General features: G+C 40.9%; 2 protein-coding genes across 4 annotated transcripts in view; one reads left to right on the top strand and one right to left on the bottom strand.

Annotated features, from left to right (window-relative positions):
• Positions 1-1,252: 1,252 nt before the first annotated feature.
• On the bottom strand, positions 1,253-17,415 carry LOC118788876 (paraspeckle component 1-like). Of its 2 annotated transcripts, none has more exons than XM_036545054.1 (9): positions 16,904-17,415; positions 15,538-15,839; positions 15,051-15,146; positions 14,313-14,509; positions 13,559-13,643; positions 13,205-13,310; positions 8,537-8,594; positions 4,921-5,079; positions 1,253-2,600 (listed from the first exon to the last, which is right to left on the bottom strand). In XM_036545054.1, exons 1-9 carry the CDS (start codon positions 17,267-17,269, stop codon positions 2,401-2,403), a joined length of 1,569 nt encoding a protein of 522 aa, XP_036400947.1. In that variant the 5' UTR covers positions 17,270-17,415; the 3' UTR covers positions 1,253-2,400. The 2 variants fall into 2 exon arrangements, with proteins under 2 accessions (XP_036400947.1, XP_036400946.1); XM_036545053.1 differs by having other exon boundaries at positions 1,253-2,623; positions 4,937-5,079.
• Positions 17,416-19,598: 2,183 nt separating this feature from the next.
• Positions 19,599-22,670, top strand: part of LOC118789122 (zinc finger MYM-type protein 2-like) — a 28,283-nt gene continuing 25,211 nt past the window's right edge. For both annotated transcript variants that reach the window (XM_036545443.1, XM_036545444.1), the window contains exon 1: positions 19,599-19,661. The gene's annotated coding sequence lies outside the window, so the exon portion shown is untranslated. The remainder of the gene's footprint in view (positions 19,662-22,670) is intronic.

Here is a 22,670-nt window from a genome sequence, read left to right as displayed (position 1 = left end):
ACATTTAAGATCTGCCTCAAGAACCTTATTTTTAAACAGGACTTTCTCCTGCACAGGCTATTATTCTTGCTTTTATCTTGTTTCATTATCTATTGCTTTTCACTGCATTGACATCATTTGTACCTTCTTAACCTGTGCCTATTTATCTTTGTCATATGTAGGAATCTGTCATATGTAAGATCACTGGTTATTCCTCTTCAGTGCTTCAGGTTTATGAAATGGGCTTCATAAATAAAACAAATTTCTACCCCAGTGCCTTTGAATCCTAGATCCAATGTTTCAATGGCAGATACAGTGGGTTCTTTATTAAAATTGAGTAACATGAATGACAAGGAGAAATGAAACAGCTTTAAGTGATGGTATCTCTAACCTCATATATCTCTGCAAAGTAATAGGCCACCCATGTCAAGCATTTCATTACAGTTCCAAAGAAAAAGACAAATTCTTTACAATTATATGTAAAAGCTCAAGTCAATCCAGCAGTCCAGTGGTTGGGGGTCTATGGAGGATCCATGGGGAACCCCAAAGTAATGCTGAGTTCTACTACAGTGATGGCAAAACTGGCAGATGTTTAATTTAGACAGGAAGGGCAGCTGAAATGACTTAGTATTGAAAAGGATGGATCCTTATGGAAATCAACATAACATAATAAATCTGGATGATGCATTTTTACTGAAGTCTGTAGTACTGTAACAATCATTCAGACCCTTTGCTTGAATAGCACAGAATTAAGGCATGAACTTCACCTTCTACCAATCCATTATCACAAACTATGCACTAAGCTGGATATGTAATACTTCTGTAAATGATTTTAGAATATCAGAAATGAAATACCAGTAACGTACAAATCAAATAAGATGAGGGGAGAAATGTTGAGTCAAACAGCAGTACTCAACACTAAGATTACTACTATTATTTGTAAGCACAAACTGAAACACAATACAACAGAAATTGAACTGAACCTTCCTCATATCTACTTTTCCTTTATCATACTGTACTGTACAGTGTACTGCATACCTCTTCCACTGTGCCCATAGCTACAATCCAGCACGAGCTAATTTAATGTAAGCTTTAAAAATGTTTTTCTAAAGTCCCAACTAATTTGTTGTTTTGGTCAGGATTGTTGACCTCTTTGTCAATTCGTTATTAACTTCTCAGTTATAATTATTCAATCAACTGTAATAAGTTATGATGTTCACCTTTTATGTGCAAGTATGTTATTATTCTCCATGTTTTATGTTTTTTACTGCACTTTTATGTGTACTATTGTATTTCCTTGCTATGGCTATGGTCTTCTAGTCCAGTTTCTAAATCCAAATGCAAACTTGCTCTCAATTCACCTTCATTGATAAATGACGGTTAAACTAATAAAATTCCCATAAAATACACCCCCCATCACAAGTTATTTTGTACTTCATACTTCAGTAGTGGGCATAATTCAAACATAGTCTTTTTTGTTTGTTTGTAGTCTGATTCTGCCAATGAACAGAAATTGTAGGAAGGTGTTACTCTCTTTGCCACATGCATTTTCCTCTTATTTCAATCTTAAAAAATGAAAAGGAAAAAAAGAACGAGGTGTATGAGGATGGTGGGAAAACACTTCTGATACACGTGAAACAAAACCTCAAACCATAAAATGCATTTTTTTGCAACATTCAAACAAACTGTTGAACAGATGCCCAAAGGCTTCTGGAAGCAGCACTGTACACAGCCAGGGTTTCAAATTAGTGTTTTATTACAAATGCCAAAACTGTAGGGCACAACGTGGCAAGATTTAAGAATATTCCACCCATACACAAACTGGTCAGAGGATAAAACCCAGACGCATGCGCTTAGATACTGGAACATTCAGGCCTAAACTGACATTGTATTTAAAACAAATCTCATTCAGTTCCTTCAAACGACACCGATAAAAGTCAGAATTTTAAAAAAAGACAAAGGAAACATCATATAACAATATGAGGGTGAAAAAGAAATCAGTTTGTCATGGCAGCAAGATGGTTCTAAGCAATTCGCAGCCATGCTTGATTTTAATCCTTTCTTTTTAGACTATACGCTGTCAGGCTGAAAAAAATGCATTGTTTATTTTACTTTCTAACTAAACTGTTGGAAGATATTTAAATTCTCTAAATTATGTTGTAGGGCACTAAGAAGGTCTTTTTGGTATTTTTTTTTTCCTGACAGATTCAGGCTAAACTTCCCGTTTGTTTTCACTAATCAAGCCTGGCTCCTTGCCTTGGAGCAGTTTTTTTAATTAGGCATAGAGGGAGAGCTCAAACCTTCAAAAAAATACTGATTAAAAAAAAAACAGTGTGATGAATCATTCAGGTATGTGGACAGGGAAAAGAGGTCCTTGTGCGGGGGAGGGAAGCAAAAACGCTCCCGCTTGACCTGTGTAGCTCAGTATCTTCGCCGTTTGCTGTTGGGCCCATCAAAGTTCACCCCGGCTGGGCTGCCGTGCCCGAAAGCCCCGTTCCCACCCGCGCCCCCTGCGGGACCCGGGCCCGGGCCCGCCCCAACCATGGGCGGCAGCTGCTGCTGGGGCTCCACCACAGGCCGGCCACCCATGGGGGAGCTCAGCTGAGGGGGGGGGGCCGCCACTGTGGGGGAACCTGTCCCCACGCTGCAGTGCGTTTATAGTCCAGTCCGTCCATCAATGGAGACATACAAACAGGAGTTTAGTCGGTTGCGTTTGGGCGGTTTATTTTTTTTTGTTTTTCGAAAGAATTGGGACCCCAGGTCGTTCCGAACGCAGGCACCCAGAAGAAGAGGTCAGAGCAGCCAGTCAGGAGATGCCAGGCCGAATGTGTTGGAGAAGGAAGAGAAGGAGTCATTCTATTAGAGTTTGGTAACAAAAAGTCTGATTTATGGCTTTCTGATCCTCCCTGCATTTATTGAGGTTTCTCATCCAATGAGACATCCAATGAGTAAAAAAAAAAAAAAGTGTGGAAAGTTCTAAGTACAAGCATAAAACTAAGCATAGAAATTGGCCACAAAAGTATGCATAGAGGCCTATCAATTCTAAGACAATAAAACAGTAAGACAACTGGGAGCAGCAATGAGGACGCTCAATAACTTGACGGCAAGTTCAAAGCTGAAAGCCTGTGGAGAATCAATGCTGTAGCACATTAACAACCATAACAAATTTGCAGTTCTCATCCAACAAAGAATGGTTTTGAGAAAATACCAATCAGACAAGGGACTGTGCCAAGTCTGCTTACAATAAAGCAAATTAGGAGAATTAAAAGTAACGACAATGCAGCATGACTTATTAAATGTACTCAGTATGTAGCTATATGGGTTCTTAGACTTACGAGATTTGTTTTTGGCTGAGACAATAAATAAGCATTTATGTTATCAATTTTGTAGGGTACTCAGGTGTCAGTCTGTGTTTCACTAATGCTACTAACAATCCATGTTCCTTTGCAGGAACGTGTCTATCTGCACCATTTATCTGCCAAGAAATGGTGTACAGACATTTGCTGTAATAACTGAACAGTCATTATGCTATGATGCTCCACAGATGATTGGGCACAGCCTCCTACTATGCAATAAAAGCTGCGAATGAAAATGCCCATATTCGTTTTTGGAATGCACCATCAGGATATGCATTTATGAACATCACATGGCTTTCCAGGCAGAGTGTTTTTTTTTCCAGGTACACTCTCCTCTGAATTTGATTCAATTCTTTGCTCACTCACTGCTCTTTTCTGACCATATCCTTTGGTGAATCTTTTAGGTAAGAAGAATTTCAAGGCTTAGATCCATTCCCAGGACGGGCTTAACTGATCTTTTTTATGATTACAGCCCTGGGAAACCAAGCACAACAGGCCCCAGACTCCAGTTTCACCGGAATACCATGCACAGAGTCTATGAGAAACCCTGGTGAGCGACAGGGTACATATGTTGTTATACCTCACTCGCATGTCACAGGAGTGGTGTCACAACTTTAGAGGAAATGTGTTAGGAAGGCAAAGTGTCTGTTCAAATAGTTCAGCTTCAACTGCAGAGAGCATTCTTGCTTTCAGAACTGACAGACATGCCAGGACCTGCACTGTTCTACCTTAAGGCATGACCATGTCTGCCTCTACTAAAAATAGAGCTTAAGATAAAATACTTCAAAAGGCAATGAGCACCTTTATGACAGACAATATCTTTAATATTTGTTAACCTTGGCTATAATCAAATATGATTCATGCAGAGTATGTACAGTAGGGACTATACTTATTTTAAGTGATGGGAATCAACAGAAAATTGATACTCTTACTGCATGTCACACTTTTTTCACTCAATATGCAAAAGCTGCACTTTTAAGAGACAGTTACATTGCGTTCCAGTGCTATGTGAAAAAGGCAGGACAAGAGCAGATAACTTGGGGGAAAATCCCCAGAAACACATCCATGACACAAGTTTCTGTATCTATACGACTGCTACAGTCCAATGATTTCTGCCTTCATGGAATTATCCTTTGACAGAACATGTGCTATATTTGTTTTCTATTTTGTATCTTAGAATTGTATAAATTCAGAAGAGAGTCTGAATTTATACAATTCTAAGATTAAAACAGATATTTTACATCAGAGTTGTTTCTCAATGATACGTTGGTTTGCATACCTACTTGGAAAACGTCATAGAAACAAACATAAAATATGGAAAGATAAGCATACATACTAGTTAACAAGTATCTACAATTTTTTCAGTAGTTCACCTTTCAGTGGACGGGTTACAAGAAGGGATTAGAGTCAAGTCTAATCCATTGCAAATAATTTTGAGATTAATATTCAGTTAGAACTGTAATATTTAATAGTTAGCATTTTTAAATAGGCCTACTGTGACACATTCGTAACCAGGGAAACTTAGACTTAGATCTTCCATCACTGACCCAGTACGTTTCACCATGAGTGATGAAAATGAGAGCACTGCATCGATACGTTACCATGCCTCCGTTATCCGGCATCACTGGCGTCCCCATGTTTGCGGCTCCCTCGGGCCCAGGGGCTCCACCGCAGCCCGGCACGTTCGCCCCCATCATTTGGGGGGGTCCCTGGTTAGCGTTAGTGGCAGCTGGGTTATATGCATCTGCGCAAAACAGTGTGGGGCGGGGGTTGGTTTTTTCACTCAAGGAGCTGTTGGCGACAGGCTGCTGCAGCATTAACAGCAGTGTGAAACACAGCAGCTGTCAGTAAGGCAGGGCACAGGGAAAGGCTGCATGAGGCTCCTGTCCACTGAGTCTAACTGGACACAAACAAGATAAAACCCAGGCTGACTGGCGGATAGGATTTAGGACACTTTGAGTAAGGAATGAAAAATCAGCGTAAGTCTGTAGTAAAAACCTAAAAATATGACATAAGAGTGCAGCCTCTGACTTTTACTTTGATAATAAATCAGCCAACGCACCAATACAAAGCAATTCAGCACAACGGTTTGCGCCTATTTCGTAAGATTTGGGACTGCACATTACCCAGAGACAACACCTTCCTTCCTCTGATGTCACTTTTTTCCTATGCTGGCATATTTCAATGTAAGGAGTATTTAAAAGAATAAACAGGTCCTTTGTGCCAAATCATGACAAGTGAACCTGACAAATGAGACCAAAAAGGCAGGATGAAACAGGAGGCAGTGTTAGGCACTGCACTTTAAGAGACATCAGGGTTTCGCAATGATGCCATACCTAATTCACCACAATAATGTGATGAAATCAAAGTCATAAATTAAAATGTGAAGTTTATGCTACATAATTATGCATTCTGTCCCAAATAAAATATCAATCAGTCTATTACATAACTTCATATAGTCATCTATCCAAAGAAAAGGCCATATTTGAGACACATATTTCAAAACATTGAGCTGTGTTAACATGACAAAACAACCAGTCTCATGAAACATTGTTAACAGTAGAAAAACAACTTCAGAGATAAGAACAGACATAGACATAACATAGATATAATTAAAAATGTTTGTCATTAACTAATGAAATAAATGGATGCTTAACTCTAGTTCTGATGTATGGACGACGAGACAACAAACATATGCTTATGTCTGGATGATGTGTTGGTAAACGTGTTTTATTGGGTAAAGCCCATGTATATCTTGTTTGATAGATAATTATTTAGACAGACAGATGGGGACTGGCCTTTACTTGCTTTAGCTTGCAAGACACGTAGGATCGATACATTAGCTTGGGTCGAGTCACAATTAATTGTCTAATTCTTACTGATGCAAGCCAACTTCCGAAAAATAATTTGCCTTGTTTATGATTCATTTCAATATTGAAGTACTATTTAGACAATGTTTTCATAGTCACCAGCAGGAGTCAGCTCAAAGATGAGAGGTGCTCCGCAAATAATATTACAAATATCGGTAGCTCCTAAGACACAAAATATTCTAATATTGAAATCAGAAAATGCCAAAATGTTCTGTAGCCCTGAGCATATGCCACTAAATGTAATTACCATGTGACTTAGATTAAAAATCAATGGACTGTAATTTTTCCCCAAAAAATTGTCAGTGGAACTTCTCAATGCATCCATTACTTCGCAGCAGTGCTACGACAAGTATTTTTGTCCTATTGACCAGATTGCATTCTAGTCGTGATAACAATCACTGAAGTAGATGGAATTTTCATACATCGTTTTAATATCATTGTGCACTCACAAATATTGTAACTGATCCATTCCACATGACTACGAGCTAAGTTAAATCACTGAAGATGGAAATGTTTACTCTCTCTTTCCAGAAGTAAGTAGTTCTTTTAGTAAGCCAGCAATTGAACTCTACTGTGTAATGTTAACATTACATAAGCAAAGATGTCTCAAAAGCCAGCATGCTAGCTAGTTCATTCACTGGCAATCTAGCAAATCCAGCAACATCATTAAGATAATGTTAAGAACATTACTACAGCAATAGTGTCGTAACAAGCCTTACTTTAGTATTACTTTAATTAGCTTGTTAAATTTGGTCTCTCATCTTACATTATGTAACTAAGTATGTAACCTTAAGTCCAGACAATTATTGATCCATTTTATAAAAGTGATATGGCACTCAAACACATGGTACATCATGAATATTGGCACAGCTAGGGGTTTGACATATGAATAAAGGAAAGAAAAAGGACTTTTTCCTGTCCTGTTCCATGTCCTGTTTTCCAATCAGCATTATTTCTTAGGTAAGGGGAATATTAGTTTATGATTATTTCTTATTATGAACTCCATTTTGTGAAACATCACCTCATGAGCTTAATGCGTCATCACCTGCCAAGTAGCTATAGCATGTCATTATACAGTAAAGTGTAGCCAACTCTGTTTGTTTTAAAGCAAAACTGGCATGTTTTAGCCAGTTACCACTTCCAGAGATATAGCTGACAAGTGGAGGAGTACAAACAGACTTATCAACACTGGTTTAAAGAGTTACATGCATTTTATCAAAATCTACAAGTCATGGACTCCATTAGATCAGCAAAACTGAGCAACGTCTCCAAGGCAATAAGCCACTATGATTCTTGAAGAGTACAAAAGAGGTACATCTGCAATATTAAAGTTGCAGAAATAACCCATGAGAACAATATCACAGTAAAACACATCACTTTAGATCTGAATAAATGGAAAACATGTAAATTATTGCTGTCTTGGTATATTGCAATTTCCGCTTTGTATTAATATATTTTAAATGTATCATCCTTGGGCTAAACCACATATTTCTTAGTATATTACAATATATTTCATTATCACATGGGTACTTACACCTAGCTATAGCATGTCTCTCGGTACATACATGAACAAGACTGTTTGCTCATCTTTGTATAATACAAAACGAAACCTTGATAGAAAAACATTGAATAAAAATTCTTCACAATAAAATGATTACAGTGTAAATGCTGCCCATCACGTGCCCATCATATTTCTAAAATAGTAAATTCACAAATGAAGTAAGACTTTCTTGCTATTGTATTTTACAGGATAAGCACAGCCACCTCTGCTTGGCTCACCTTTGCTCAGGGTCATCCAATTGTAACAGGCCAGGTTAACTACAATGGCTTATCCTATCAGGCTTAGGGGCTGGCCACAATAATGACAGCTTGGGTTAACTTGTTGTCGAAAATCCTACCCCACCTCAGCTGAAGCACACCTACAGCTAATGCAGGTCAGTGGAAACACAGCATCTGTTGATGATTACCAACCAAGGCTGAAACTTTAGACCCATGAGAAGATGCTACAAAAAAGCTCCTACTGGGCAAAGAAAACTGGAGTCACAGAAAAAAAATGAGCTTACAGAACACAGAGAGACAGAAAAGTTATGACTGTCAACAGCAATACTGCTGGGAGCTGCAGATCTTAGCATGTGATTTCTAAAGGTAAGATGATACGCTTTACCAGGACCGCAGGCTGGCCTATGCATGGCCTCTTGTTGTAAGGCAGCTTGAGCAAAGACTCCAAAGCACACAGGCAGGTGATGTACAGTCCCAAACAAATCATCCCCACAGGCATCCCAGAAGCCCCACACAGCCAGTCCACAGCCCACCGAATCATCATGACCCTACCTCCCATATTTACTGCTCCACGTGGCCCCATATCACCCATTCTCATTTCCTGCTCTCTCTGGAAGTGAACACACAGTTTGGCATGGGTCAGACTCACGCAAAGGGAACAGCAATGGGTGTGGTTCATAGGGATGCACCATGGGAAATGCAAGACTCACTCTGCATTCAAAACCCTCTCCTTTCGAAAAGCAATGCATGTTAACATTCAGTCATGTCTAGCAGGATTAAGTATACTTAACAAAGCATCTCGCAGCAATGACATTAATTTAACACCTGTTACACGGTAACGCACAGCAGGGGTACTGCAACAGACTTAAATTATGCAATACAAACAGGATACAACATTCCACAGAATGTCAGTAGTCACAATCAGTCAACAGTTAAAAAAATGGTATATACTGATCTGCACAGTGAAAGTGAGGACCATGTTTTTTGTTCATAGAGAGTGACTGAGCAATGCCCTTTAAATTCCTCTCTGCATGAGAGGTAAGATTCAGATCACATACAAACTCATATGGAATTCATTCACCGGCATTATATACATTCACATTTTTGTACACATACAAGCAATAGATATGCTTGTTTTCAATATATTACAATGCATTGTGTCTTGGTTTCGCAGCTGGTCACCATAATACTCTAGTAATTTTTGTTGAAGAAATAAAGCATTTGTACTGATCATTTACGCAGCGAGACTGCCTATTCTAAAACACTGCTGTAACTTGAAGGGAACATTATATTAATGGACTATTTACATTTGTAACAGGATTATGAAGCAATTTAAGGAAATGTGCAAACAGCAAACTGCTTAAATTCTGCTGGCAATCCACATAAGAGAAGGGAAATACTTTCACATTACTCTGAATTTTATTCAAACAACTGAAATGAATGTTGCAATTTAAAGAGACTTAGTTACAACAGCATACACTGTAACTGCATTTTTGTAGGTACAAGTAAATGCAAGACTACATTAATGTCAAGACTGCATGTGTTACAGATAAAACAGAACAGCTGCACCATTCTTTAAACCAAAAACGTCTCAATCAATCAGCGCTGTGCAAATGTTCAGCACTATAGGACTGGAAAACTCTGCTAAAAAATTATTTATGGTCTCATTTAATTGTAGGGTCGCTAAATAATGTGTATGGAAAATATATTTTAGTTTATATTTTAGAATGGTATATATAAGAAACGACAGTCCCTACAAAAGGTGACAAAATCCCGAGAAAGAAAATGTTATCAGCACACCTGTTTTACAGCAGCCTTGTTCAAAACATCTGAATCCAAAATTAAAACATCTGAATTTAAAAACTTACCTTCAATTCATTGCAAATGAGAGATATTTGGCTGGGTTATTCAAAAAGCATGCATGTAGGTGACTTTATGTAAGAACATACAAGCACAGAAACATTCAACCGCCCAAACACAAACTCAAAACATCACATAATCACAGACACATTCTCAGTCAATCACACCCTCACACATCAAAACATGTGCATACATACATGAAACAGAAACAATACAGGGTTATGAAACATATTTACACAAACATGGGTGTAAGTATTTAAGCTGTGTTCAAGTCAGAAGAAATGGAGAGGTCTCCTGCACCAATGCAGTTTGTAATGTAACAATACACTCATTCATTCATATTAATCAAGTACCTACAGTGCAGAACAGGGGAAAAAAACATGGAGATTCTGGCACCAGTGACAATGATGTGTAGGTGTGACAGGTATAGGGAGTAGCAAAGCAAATCATACAATTACAATTATAAAAGTTCCATTTCTCTATGGCCTTATGTGAAGTTGATTACAGCACCTGATAGGCACTGCTTACACATGGTAGAACTGTCACCACATGATGTGCAGCTGAGAACCAGTGAACCAACACTGAAACATGGTCACAGGATCTTCATGACTACTGCTCCAAAAAACTAAAACACACACGCGCACTCGCATGCACACACACACACACACACTCACACACAAATAAAATAAAATAAATACATATACACTACAAAGACTTGGAAAATAACCTTGAACTGAGAGACCTACAAACCTATGGATTAATATTCAATGGGAAGGGTTGGAAAATAACAGTCCTATTCTAGCATGGTGCAGACATTTGGTGGCTTCCACTCAGCAACTTGCAATAGTATGTGCAAAGAACCCAGGGAGCAGTCATCTACTAAGGTATCAAAACACATCAAAATAATCAAACCACTGAATCATGAAGACCAATAAATGATTAGCACTGACATGCGGCATGTTGGCTACATCCTCTGTCAATCCTTAAGGCATCTGCTGAGTAAGATAAATATTAATAATCCACCACATACTGCATTGTGCTCACAGATTTCACACAATTAAAAATAGACATTCTCACATTAAAAATGGATTTCCTTATAGGCCATTAAGTACAAGTGACAAGGGTTGGCCTGGAATTGAATGAAATATTAACAAATTAAGCCAAAACAGGATCAATGTTAACTGTTTTGTTATAAGTTGAATTTTAAATAAAATAAAGCAATTTGCTAATAAAATGAACCTGGGGTCAAATGGAACAGCACAACAGGTGAAAGACTAATTAGTTAACAATGTTCCATGCAGTTATAAATATATCTGATATTTATAATGATAATGTGCAAACGTACACTGGGCAAGGGATGAGTCCTCCTTTAAAAAGCCTGAGAGTCAGTAATACATCTCTATGGTAAGCCTTAAAGTCACCGGCAAAAGAAAAATTTAAAGAGAAATAAAACAAAAATTTTCCACTTCAAGTACAACCTAATGTTCACATCCTAACTGGTAGATACAGAGAATTCCTTCAAAATACAGCATAAAAGTACACCTGGAATAATTTACAAATGCGTAGGTTCAAAGAAACTTGATCAAAAATACTGTGCTCAACAGAAAAGAAAAACATTCAGAGGCAAGCAGAGCAGTCTCACAGAATCTGGCAGAAATCACACAACTTCACGGACTGGACCTCTTCTTACAGATCAAATGGAAAATTGAAATTAAATGAAGCTGAGCCAATATGTACCTGAATGTTTAACGATAGTTATGCCACAGCAAGCATATTTTTCTGTTTCCTTAGCTCTAAAACCTTACTCTGATCTTTATGTTGTCAACATATGGAACGTCAAAGAACCGCCTACGGTCACTTTTCTGTTTTTTGTTATTCTGCATTTTTCTGCCAGTAAACCAAACAACACATGAGTTATTTATCAATAATTTCCAATGCTTTATACATAAAAAGCTTTGGAATATGACTGTACAAACTGACATCCCTGCCAACTGGAGTAAGCCAGTTGCTGATAAACTTGCCACTATCATGCCTCTGTATCATGTACGTATCATTTCGTGAAATTCATGAAATGACACTGCTTGCAGGAATCTCCAAGATTGGCCTGCTGAGCAGAAACCAACCCTGACATGCCTGCCCCTGTAACTTATCTATTGCCATTTCACTGGGACCAAGACTGCAGGGCATACTCCATATTGGGTACAACTGAATGCCATTATCACATTTATCACATTGCATTATCAAACAATACAGTAGTTGCCATAAGTTTCTTCTAATATAATCAGATATAATTACAGAATTAACTGTTATATAACAGAATGTATAGCAAGGAGATATAATTGCAGAAAAGTAATTTACACATTTGCCAAGAAATGATAGTGGCATCCCTGAAGTGTAGACTGCCTGAAATGGGAGCTTCTGTGCCCCCCTAAAAAAAATGCTCCTTATCAATGTATTCACAAGGTATGAATTTGGAGGGAGTTCCAAATGGGTACCCCAGTGCTCTGATTGGCAAGATACCTCCCTTTGTTTCAATACAAGTGGGGAAAAAACTGGTACTAGCTCCATGTTCTTTTTAACATACTGCGACACAACAGCTGGCAGGAAGTGGAGCAGAGGGATGCTGTAGTGGTATGGAGCATGGACTGTAACCCAGACAGTTGCCCGTTCAGTAGCCTGGTGGGCAATGCTTTTGTACCCCTGGCCAAAATATTTAACCCAAACTCCCTCATTACACATCTAGCTGTATAGAAGGATGAAGAACAGTATTTCTGTATTTCTGTTTTGGCAATTCTGTAAGTAGGAATGCTTTGGTTACAAGCCATATGGTGAAAATATATAGTACCAAATAGGAAAGCTGTTCACAGCTTCCTCACATACCAGAGCCACCTGGCTAAGGCAAAATACTGACTGAAATGCCAACTTCAAAAACATAAGCATTTTGGGGCAGAATTATATAGTCAAGACTTCAAAGACACTTTTCCAGTTCAACTGTCCCCTAATTTGGTGGATTACAAAGAATTCTGTTACTTTCTAAGTTTTGTGTGTTTAGACTACCTATGTTAACATACATTTAGGACACCAGTTAGCCATTAATAGCTTCTGAGCTAGATTCCTCATTCTGGCTGTAATGTATACATCACTATATTTGCAGAGACAAAAAGATGAGAATGATGTTTTAAGTAATTATTTGAATATTTTGATACTGCGCGATTAACTGGAATTTCTTTAAGCGTTACAAAAGATCCCAAATTCAGACTGAAGGTAAAACATCTTCATCTTCTCGTGGTATTATATTATCTCAAATACTCCTTCAGAATGAGTGCGAAACTGACAGAGAGACAAAAGCACAGTACTCACGCTGTCCGCGTAGTTGGGCTTGAACCCGTCCGGCGGGCGCCTCATGTCGCCCTGCTCACGATGGCGCATCATCTCCTCCTCACGCCTCCGCCTCTCTTCTTCATGCCTGCAACGACGTCAGGCACACACACACACACACACACACACGGTCAGAGATTAACTGCAAGAAACACAGCACACTACCCCACAACTAGGTTACAGAACAGGAAAAACCATGCAAACACACACGGCACCCTTCTAGGATTTTTTTTCCCCTCTTCTGTTACAAGTCTCCAAGTATATCTAATTTCTGTCTCAGCTAGTTACATGTTCCAGTGTGTATCTCTTTCTGTGTGAGCTTGTTACATGTTGTACCTCATTTCTATGTGCTTGCGTTTCTGCAGCTCCTGGTTCCTCAGTTCCTCCAGTCGCCGCAGTTCCTCCTGACGCCTCATTAGATCTATGGCAAAGAGCAAAAACCATATCATGGCATGAGAAAGTAAAACATATTCAGACATTCCATTGATCTATGTACAACCGCCCTCAACAGACATTACAAGTACAGCAAACATGCAAAGAACGTGTTGCACACATCACACCTACTGGAATGCTGGACCAAAGATGGTTCAGACACGCATTCAGTAAGACGGTGTTTATGCACAACACAATATATCATAATGCTTACCTTGCCACAAAAATTGATTTAACTTGTTTGAATTTCACGAAGACACAGAATAAAACAAATACATGCACTGCATCATTTACAGAGTGATTTTAAACGTTAACATGAACCCTGCTCACAATACAGGATCCATAACTGGACTGTACTACTGAGGTAATCAGGAAAACAGGATGAGAACTTGAATCTTGCTCATTTTCCTCGGTTTGCCCAGGTATCTATCCTAAAAGTACATGTGTCTGGTATATAACATATAGACGGTGTGGTTTCCTCTGACATGATATATGTATTTCTGTATGTTTGTTTGAATGTACTTCAAGAGACTTATTCTAAACCACCCTTCATGGTCTAAAACAGCTGCTATGGTGCCGTACCTAAATGAGGTGTGGATGTGTGACGCTGCTCATGAATAAGGGTGCATGAGATGCAGCGGTAAGGTTCTCTGAATACCTTGTCTCATCATCATGAGCTGGTGCTCGTGCCGAGCTGCCTCCATCTCGGCCTCCAGTTTCTCTTTGGCCTCGCGGATGTTGCGCTCCACCTGCTCGCGCTGCTGTTTCTCCATCTCCTCCAGGGCCTTCCAGCGTGAAGAGTACTCAAACTCAAATGTACCGGGCTGGGCGAAGCGCGGGGGCTGCTCCCTCTCCCTGGAGCCCACAGATTAACAATATCAAGCCCCTCTGCTGCATAGACACAAACTCCACCACATTCAAAACTACTGCTTAACTGTCGTGATCTGCAACCAGTCCCGGAAATCCACCACATTACATTACATCATTGGCCCTTAGCAGACGCTCTTATCCAAAGCAACTTACATAGGTTACAACTTTATCCATTTATACAGCCGGATAGTTACTTAGGCAATTGTGGGCCCAAGGGTACAGCAGCAGCCCCCCAGCAGGGAATCAAACCAGCAACATTTCGGTTACAGGCCCCGCTCCTTACCACTATGCTACACTGCTTCCACACTTCCCGAATGTTAGCTCATCTTCTCTATACTCACAAGAGAGAGTGCATACCTGCATAAGCAAGTGCGTGCACGCATGCACATGCAGTCCATTTCTAAAGCGCACAACAGTCATATCCTTCCTATACTCATACGAGAATGCTGACTTCAGCTTAAAGTATGTTTGTATGTAAAATGTATGACGAAGGCTGCTTGCCGGTCTTTACCCCCAATGAACATACTTGTGATATTGTGCGCTTTTCTGCAGCAGTTTTTCAGGAAGGCCATCTTCATCATCAAACTGTTCTGTAGGCTCCACAACAGCAGGACGGGGTGAACTAGGGGAAGAAGAACTGCAGTTAAAATATGTATAAATTCAGGAGACACAGCATGGAAAATACTGAGCAAACAGGGTAATGACAGGACTTCACAGGTTTCCTGGAAAACCTTTTTAGTACTTAATGGTATGCTTTTGGGGAACCGAGCTTAGTTTTGTTCGAGATCACATCAATGTCCTGCAGAGTGTTAGGGTCTTTGCGATTTCAGCTTTTTACAGAAGAGTGACCAAGAAAAAATGTTATCTCAAAACAATTACCATGATGTCAAAGCAAGGTTCACGGAGGTAAATACAAAAGGTTTCTATGATTTTATATTAGTCTCAGTAACGTTACATCAGCCAAAGGGGTTAATCTCCATCTGAGGAGAGCCGAGGCTGCCGTAGACTCTCACCCGGTCAGTAATAAAGCCCCGTCAGCGCAGCGGTCCAGGGCTTTGCGAGCAGCCTGCTTGGAGGCGAACTCCACAAAGCCCTTCCCGGTGTGCCGGCCGCGGTCGTCCACCACCACAATGGCCCTCTCCACCTGCCCGAACTGAGAGAAGGCCTCCTCCAGCAGCTCGTTGGAGACGGCCGGGGAGAGGTTCCGCACGGTCAGCGCTGCGCCGTGCGTGGCAAAGCGCACGCGGATGGTCCGGTTCTTCATCAAGGTCCCGTCCAGCTCGGCTTTGGCGATCTCTGCCAGCATCCTGGTTTCCTGGAGAAGCAAGAAATTAATTAAGAAATGGCGAGCTTAGTTGGGCCGAATGGCCTGTTCTCGTCATCATATGTTCTTATGTTCTAAGAAAAATAACCCTTTTTAAAATTTCTGTGCGGTCATCAAATCTGACATGAAAACACTTTACTTTGAACTGTGAATCTGATTCATAAACACCTGAATCTGCTTCATTAACACAGACATGTTAACCAACTACCTTAAACCCTGTAACAATTTTAAGCTAATTCAATTACATTAGTTAAATGAGTGACCTGTTCTACTACTTCAAGAGCACGTTGAAGGTTGAACCATGCAAATTTCACCACCAGTTTAACTTGCTCAATGCACGTCAGTATATCACTGGAGCCCGAAAAAATGTAGTTATATGCATAGATTCAAAGCCTGATTGTAAATGATCTTAAGAGAAACTACTGAGTTTATGTGAAACACACAAGTAAGTGGTCTTTACCAGACTGATAACCCCAAACTATCAATTAAATGTTCTTTTCCAACAATACTGGGTGCCCTTGAAGGACCGCAGAAAACCATAACTGATGGTTAAAAAGTTACCTGCCTCAGAGACCAGTTGTAAAAACACGACATTAAAGTACTCACTCAGATCCATTACGTTAAGCTAGTCAATAAAGCAGCTACTCTGTCCTTAGCTACCTATCTAATTTACCTCCACACAATGCAACTCTAACAGTCTTACCGTTTCCATTATTTAGTTAATGTCATTTAAATTGACGTTCGGTAGCTGTAGCTGGTTAGTCCGGCTTTTCTCGTAAGTCTCACCGTCATCTAAACTGTATTGTGTAATAACACTATTGGCTTCACCACAGTCCACTGGACAGCACAAACACCAAGGGAGAGTTGTATATCTAGCTACCCAAGCAAAATACCTCGCTACGTACTATTAGCAAGCTAGCAAACTATTCCTCTCTCAAATATTTACGTAACTGGTCAGCTAAATGCGTGTTGCTGTCACCTCTAACGTTAGGTTAGCTGACTGGCTAATTTCCAGCATGCAGCCAGCGTCGGCAGCGTTAAGGAAACAATCATACCAGCCGTATAAATCCGAATCCCCGGTCTCTGTTAATGAACACCTCGTTGGCTTCTCCGTACTTCGCGAAAAGCTTCTTAAAATCGTCCTCCGTCAGATCCGTGGGGAGGTTGCCCACGTAGAGCCTGCAGCGCTGGGTGAAAGTCTTCTCCCCGGGTCTCCTGAAGCTCTTCAAGTCGAGCGTCATCTCCCGCGGCTCGCCAGCACCGGGCTCCGGTCCCAGCTCCGACGGCGGCGGCGTCGCTGCCCCCTCGGTCCCCGGCCCGTCTTCGACGGCCGGAGACTCGGAATTGGACTTCGCGTTTTGGGGATCTGGTGACGGGGCATTGTTTTGAATGTTACCCTGTTTACAACTTCGGTTTGCCATAACAGTTGTGGGTTTTGCGGTGTTTTCCGGAGCGACCCCCTTTTAACGGTGCGCGTCTCGAACAATCTGGAGTTTCAATAGTCGCCCGGTAGACTGTGCTGAAGCTGCAAGTGCACGGAGCGAACTGTTCGACTATCCTAAAGGAATAGAGCTCTTCCAAGATGGCGCTCGCAGCCCTGCGCAGCCGCTAACGTCATCGTGCATTACCTAGGAAGCATCTTCCACATTAATTTTAGTGCATCAAATCATCTTAACTGTTCTGTTCCCACAAAGTTTCCCAAACTGATAAGTAATCATTGAAGTAAACGAGGAAGTGTCACGTGCCTTTTAAAGCAAACTTTCGGCGACTTTTAATTTCCCGGTAAATGTTTTGAGAAGTTGGGTATCGCATCGTCAAACAATGTCGGTACCATGGACAGTGCATAGCTAATGCACTCAAAAATGCACATCAGTGGCAAGAGCCATAATACCATCATTTAAATGAGGATTTTTCGTTATATATTCCTCATGCTGGGTTACAGAGTGGTTATGAAGGGAAAAACACGATGACATCGTATGAACATATGTTGCGATTATTCACCAAAAGTCCAGCTAAAAATCCGAAAACATCTGTTAAAGACATAAATCCACGGATATCACTATTTTACAGAATATTAATTGGACTATAGTAAAAAAAGTAAAATAGTAGCTCAACTAATATTGCATTGCCAAAGGGTAAATCTGAAGGTGCACGTGAGGCTGTGGCAACTGTCACAACGCTGCTGCAATATTGCCCAACACTGCAGTAACGTTACATTTCTAGCGCCTTCAAATATGTCATTCAGTCCTATTAACCTCCAGGCATCTTGTTACAGTCCTGTTACACGTTAAATTGTTCCGTTTAAAATGGTGTTATAACAGTCTCACACCTCGTTGTCTACACCTAATGCACCTTGTAGCGAACGCGCATACTGATCCGCAGTTTGAAGGGACAAAATAAAAACCCAGCATATGTTGTTAATGTTTAATTTTGATTAAATGCACGTGGATCTGCTCGTTAAAAAGTTCCACTACGGTACGTAGTGATGTTGTGTCACATTTGCAAAGCACGGTTTAATAATATAGTTACTTCACGTGTTCAGGTGGTTTGTTGTGTCCACTACCACTAGGCGTGGTTTTATCACACAGTTTGTGCACACAACTATACAAACATATTTTCCTAGTTCACTGACTTGATGTTTGATGTTTTAGCAGATGATTTTCTGCCTCGCAACCAATCTAAATTATCTAGATCTAGAAAAAATCTAGATCTCTTTGGGTGCGGTTATTGGCAGTCCCATCACTCAGCGAATCATTATTCATTTCTTTGTCCCGGATCGGTCTATTTCGCACACGAGTACCTGTGTGTTTGTGTATTTGTGTGTGTGTGTGTGTGTTTGTTTGTTTATTTGTGTATATATGGTCGCCCTCGTAGGTATAGTAATGAATCACATACACTAAATTGAAAACAGCCTATATTAAAGGAGAAAGATGGGCACCTGCACTTGAGATGGCGCCCATCTATTTCGCTGATAAAAGCACTGAAATTCATATAGGCTTATGACGCGACCATAAAAATGCATAGCACTAAGGCAAGGTCACGTGTAACAAAACAGCAACGAGGAAACAATATAAAGAGCAATGTAAACAGATATAGGCCCACAAAGTGCAAAGCGTTCTGGAAATAAAATCATTAGCTGCATAGCTATAAGCCATTTTCTTTGTGATGAATGCGGTTAGCCTATAGAGGGAAGCATAATATTATTTTGGAAATGAACTATGTGATTGTGGCCATTTTTATCTCACTACTTGACTCACAAAAAGAATCCGAATCCTTCAAACCAAAAGTCTTAAGATAGGCAACTGATTATTGATGAAAATGTGTTCAAATAGTGCTCGCGGCGCATAGCTCATCTTGAACACGTGACCAGTCGATGTTCTTCATTAAACTTAGCCTTTGGCTATGTTTTCGGGTCTGACCGGGGCTCAGTAGGACCATGCTGATGAGATCCAATCAGGAGCCGAATATCATGACCAAACTGTAAACCACACCTTGGTTGTGATCATTCTATAGCGCAAAAACTGACCGTTCGTTGAAACGTCAGTCACACGCACGGCGCAGATTACACTAATGATAAAGGTAAACCTATACATCTTGTTGCTTAATTCTATAGGTATGGGTATTGCCGGGCTAACTATTTTGGCCGTGTCATTTTAGTTCAACGCAGTGCGCTTGCGTGGTTATGAAAGGCGAGAAAAAGGATCTCTTTTGACAGTCACCTCCCATGCTAACGTCGGTACGTTTTAACGCATGCGCTTCAGGATTTATGTCAAGACACAGAAGTGGCGCTATATCGTTCCCAGCTCGACTCGGGTAAGCGATCCAGAGACGTTTTTATTGCAATTTATGGTTAATTGGCAAAAGTTGTAACAACAATTGATGGTGTAAGTCTGGTATACAAGGAATCCCGCAAGTCTCCAGTTACGTTGTTAAGTCAAATTTAATGGCGACTTAGCAGTTAATTTTACCCCGCCAGAGATTTTCTCCCCCTCTCTGCTGTGGCAGGGTGCTATTGCCTGTACTCTCACGTATTGTTCCGTTCGCTCTCTAATGGCGGACGTGAGGCAGTGCCACTAACTGACTTGAGGGGGGCAAATAACAGCCCCTCTCTAAGACAGGAAGTAAGACCAGATGCGCTGCGCGTGTTGACTGATATGTCTAAGGCAGATGACATCTGATGGACATGAATGTTTATTTTCGGTCGTTTTTACATTATTTGTAAAAATGAAGACTGGACTTGATGCAATATACTGTGCTGTAGCGCCCCTTGGGGTCACCAGATATATTTTCTTTGATTGCCCGGGGTAGACGTTGAGGGGTAACTTTCCAATTAAATGGCGCACTGATACAGTAGTTGCCCGCATAAAAATGCATCATTCGGAATGTAAGTGGAGTATAATAACGGGGAACGGTGGATGTCAAATAATGGAACACCAAAATCATGTCTTTCAGCCAATTCTGGGTGTTCTGGAATCGTTCTCTGCTGAGGAATGACGTTTCTGGCAGTTCTCGCAGAGAATCATGCATTATATCTGCAGCGAATAGTCACGAATAACTTATGATTATTTTTCTGTAATAACAATGGCGCAGTCTCCCAGGTTCGCCTCCCTCCAGTTCGCCGTTAATCCAATGGCTGCGTGAGCGGAGGAGGCCAGGGGTGGGAACTGAACTCTCTGAGCTGTAGCACGTTTGCTGTCAGCCAGCGCAGAACATCGAGTTCTCGGTCGAGCATCAGACTTTTGCCGATGATCGAACCGTAGCTCATATAATAACGTATAAATATCATATCTGTGATCGCTAGACGGAAAGTTTTGGAGTTTAAGTTTCCCGAATGATGTTAGCGAGCCGGCTAGCTAGCAAGTTTCAGTCATGTTGACGTCGGTGACCGGTTGCCTTGATACTGGCGCTCTGTGGTTCCCGTGATGAAACGGAGATTCTGCTCGCTCGCATGGTCAAGGGCACGGCCCGGGGGGAAGCCTGCATTATGCTAAGTATGGTAGGCTTTCAAAATATTAATTCATAATGTATGCGTTTAGCTAAACTGATCAGCTGACAGATGGATGAAGCCAGGGGCTTATGTAAGATATTTGGTTTGGTTGCTAAGGGTTGGTAAATAAGGTGAACTTATTATTGTGAATACATTGCTGGCAGGTAAAAAAAGAAGGAGCATTCCTCAATATATCCCCAGCCTCTGTATGACCGTGTTTTATGTTCTTGACCACATGCAATGAAAAGATAAATGGTGACTGTAAGGATTATATAATGCGATGGGGTAGGTGTTGCTGTAGCAGCGTTTGGTATCGCCAGAGTCTTGCTCATGTGCCTTGCTTGCATCAGAATCATTCATGATGTGCGCTGGGCATGTGTGTTCGGCGTGGAGAAAACCCCCAACCCTGTCCACGATGATAGACAGCGTTTTGACCTGTTGTGCTCCATGGCACCGTGCAGAAATGGGTGAGGGGAGTTCTGTGTTCAGTCTCTGAAAACCTGCCTTTGCCACCCAGTTTCCATTCTAGGCGCTGCTTCTGACCTGCCTTTGCACGTTTGCGGCGTATTGGTAGATGTGGCGCACTGTGAAACGTCTGGATGTTCTCGATCGGTGACAGCATCACGGCCACTTGGATACGAGCGCTGTGCGTGAGCTATAGCGGGGTTCGCCGCTCCATCTGATGGAGCATAGTCTTGTGGTTCTCATGACTGCATTGCAGTCTGCTGTTCTGAAGAGGCGAGGGACGACAGCTGGACACAAACCAGCTGACAGACAGAGGGGTCACCCGCAGACTGCATTACGTTACCACTGTAATGTAGGGTCTGCGCTGACTGTTGACCTTATAGCGCGGTCCGTTTCATTTGTTTGAGGGCCGCTGCATGTCAAACCAGACCCATTCTCCCATGACCCTCTCAGATGTTCTTGAGAATTGGCACAGATTTCTATTTTTGACATAACCCATGCAGTGTGGTGTGGTTTGAAGGAGCAGAGCTTGCATCCTCAGTGTTGCCAGTTCCCATGGCTGTTTTACCTTTAAGCCAGGCAGAACTGATTTGCTGCTTGTTGAAATGGATGGTATGAAAGATGTTGCTCTGGGTAAGGGTGCTAAGCAAATCCTGTAATGTAGTGATTGAAGTGATTTGAATGCCTTATACAGGTGTGCCCTTCTCCCATTATATTAGTGGATTACTGTTTAAAGTTTGCTGAGAGCTCATATTGATTTGTTAATAATCAAAAATGCCAATGTTAGTATTTCAAAAATACCTTAAAATGAGATTTGACACATTGATAGAGATATATCCCATTGAATGATCAAAAGTGGGGGTGGGGGTTCTGTGCAAATATTTTGGTGGCATGCATATATGTATTTCTTAAAATGGCCACGGAAAGAGTCGGCAAGTTTGAGCATTGTCGGACTTTCAGAACAGAAGGGAAAATTTCAGCTTTCTTTAGCTTGGGTTGCTAGCTGTGAATATTGCATTTTTTAAATCTGATTCGTAGATATCATGTTGAATAACAAGGAAGTGTATATTTGTGCTGTGAGGTGTTTTCCCTCGCTATTCAATCAAAGTCAATAATTCATGCATACAGCATGAAATTCCCGGGAGACCTGAGGGTCCTGATTAGGCTTGGCCAGGTGTGCAGTGTAACCGTAACAGTTTGCCACCGGTGTGTAAATAGGTTTACCGTTTTGTTAATTACCTGAGCACAGGCTGAAAATAGTGAATAAACACCATCCATGATGCCTAGAACGACTTGGCTTGTGCCGACCCTTTACTGGCTAGATCAGGGAAGCAAAAGCAAGGATCCAACCTTTTAAGTGGTTTTTGTCG

Source organism: Megalops cyprinoides, chromosome 14 (assembly GCF_013368585.1).
Source record: "Megalops cyprinoides isolate fMegCyp1 chromosome 14, fMegCyp1.pri, whole genome shotgun sequence".
NCBI lineage: Eukaryota > Metazoa > Chordata > Actinopteri > Elopiformes > Megalopidae > Megalops > Megalops cyprinoides.
This window is presented reverse-complemented; position numbering and strand designations above follow the sequence as displayed.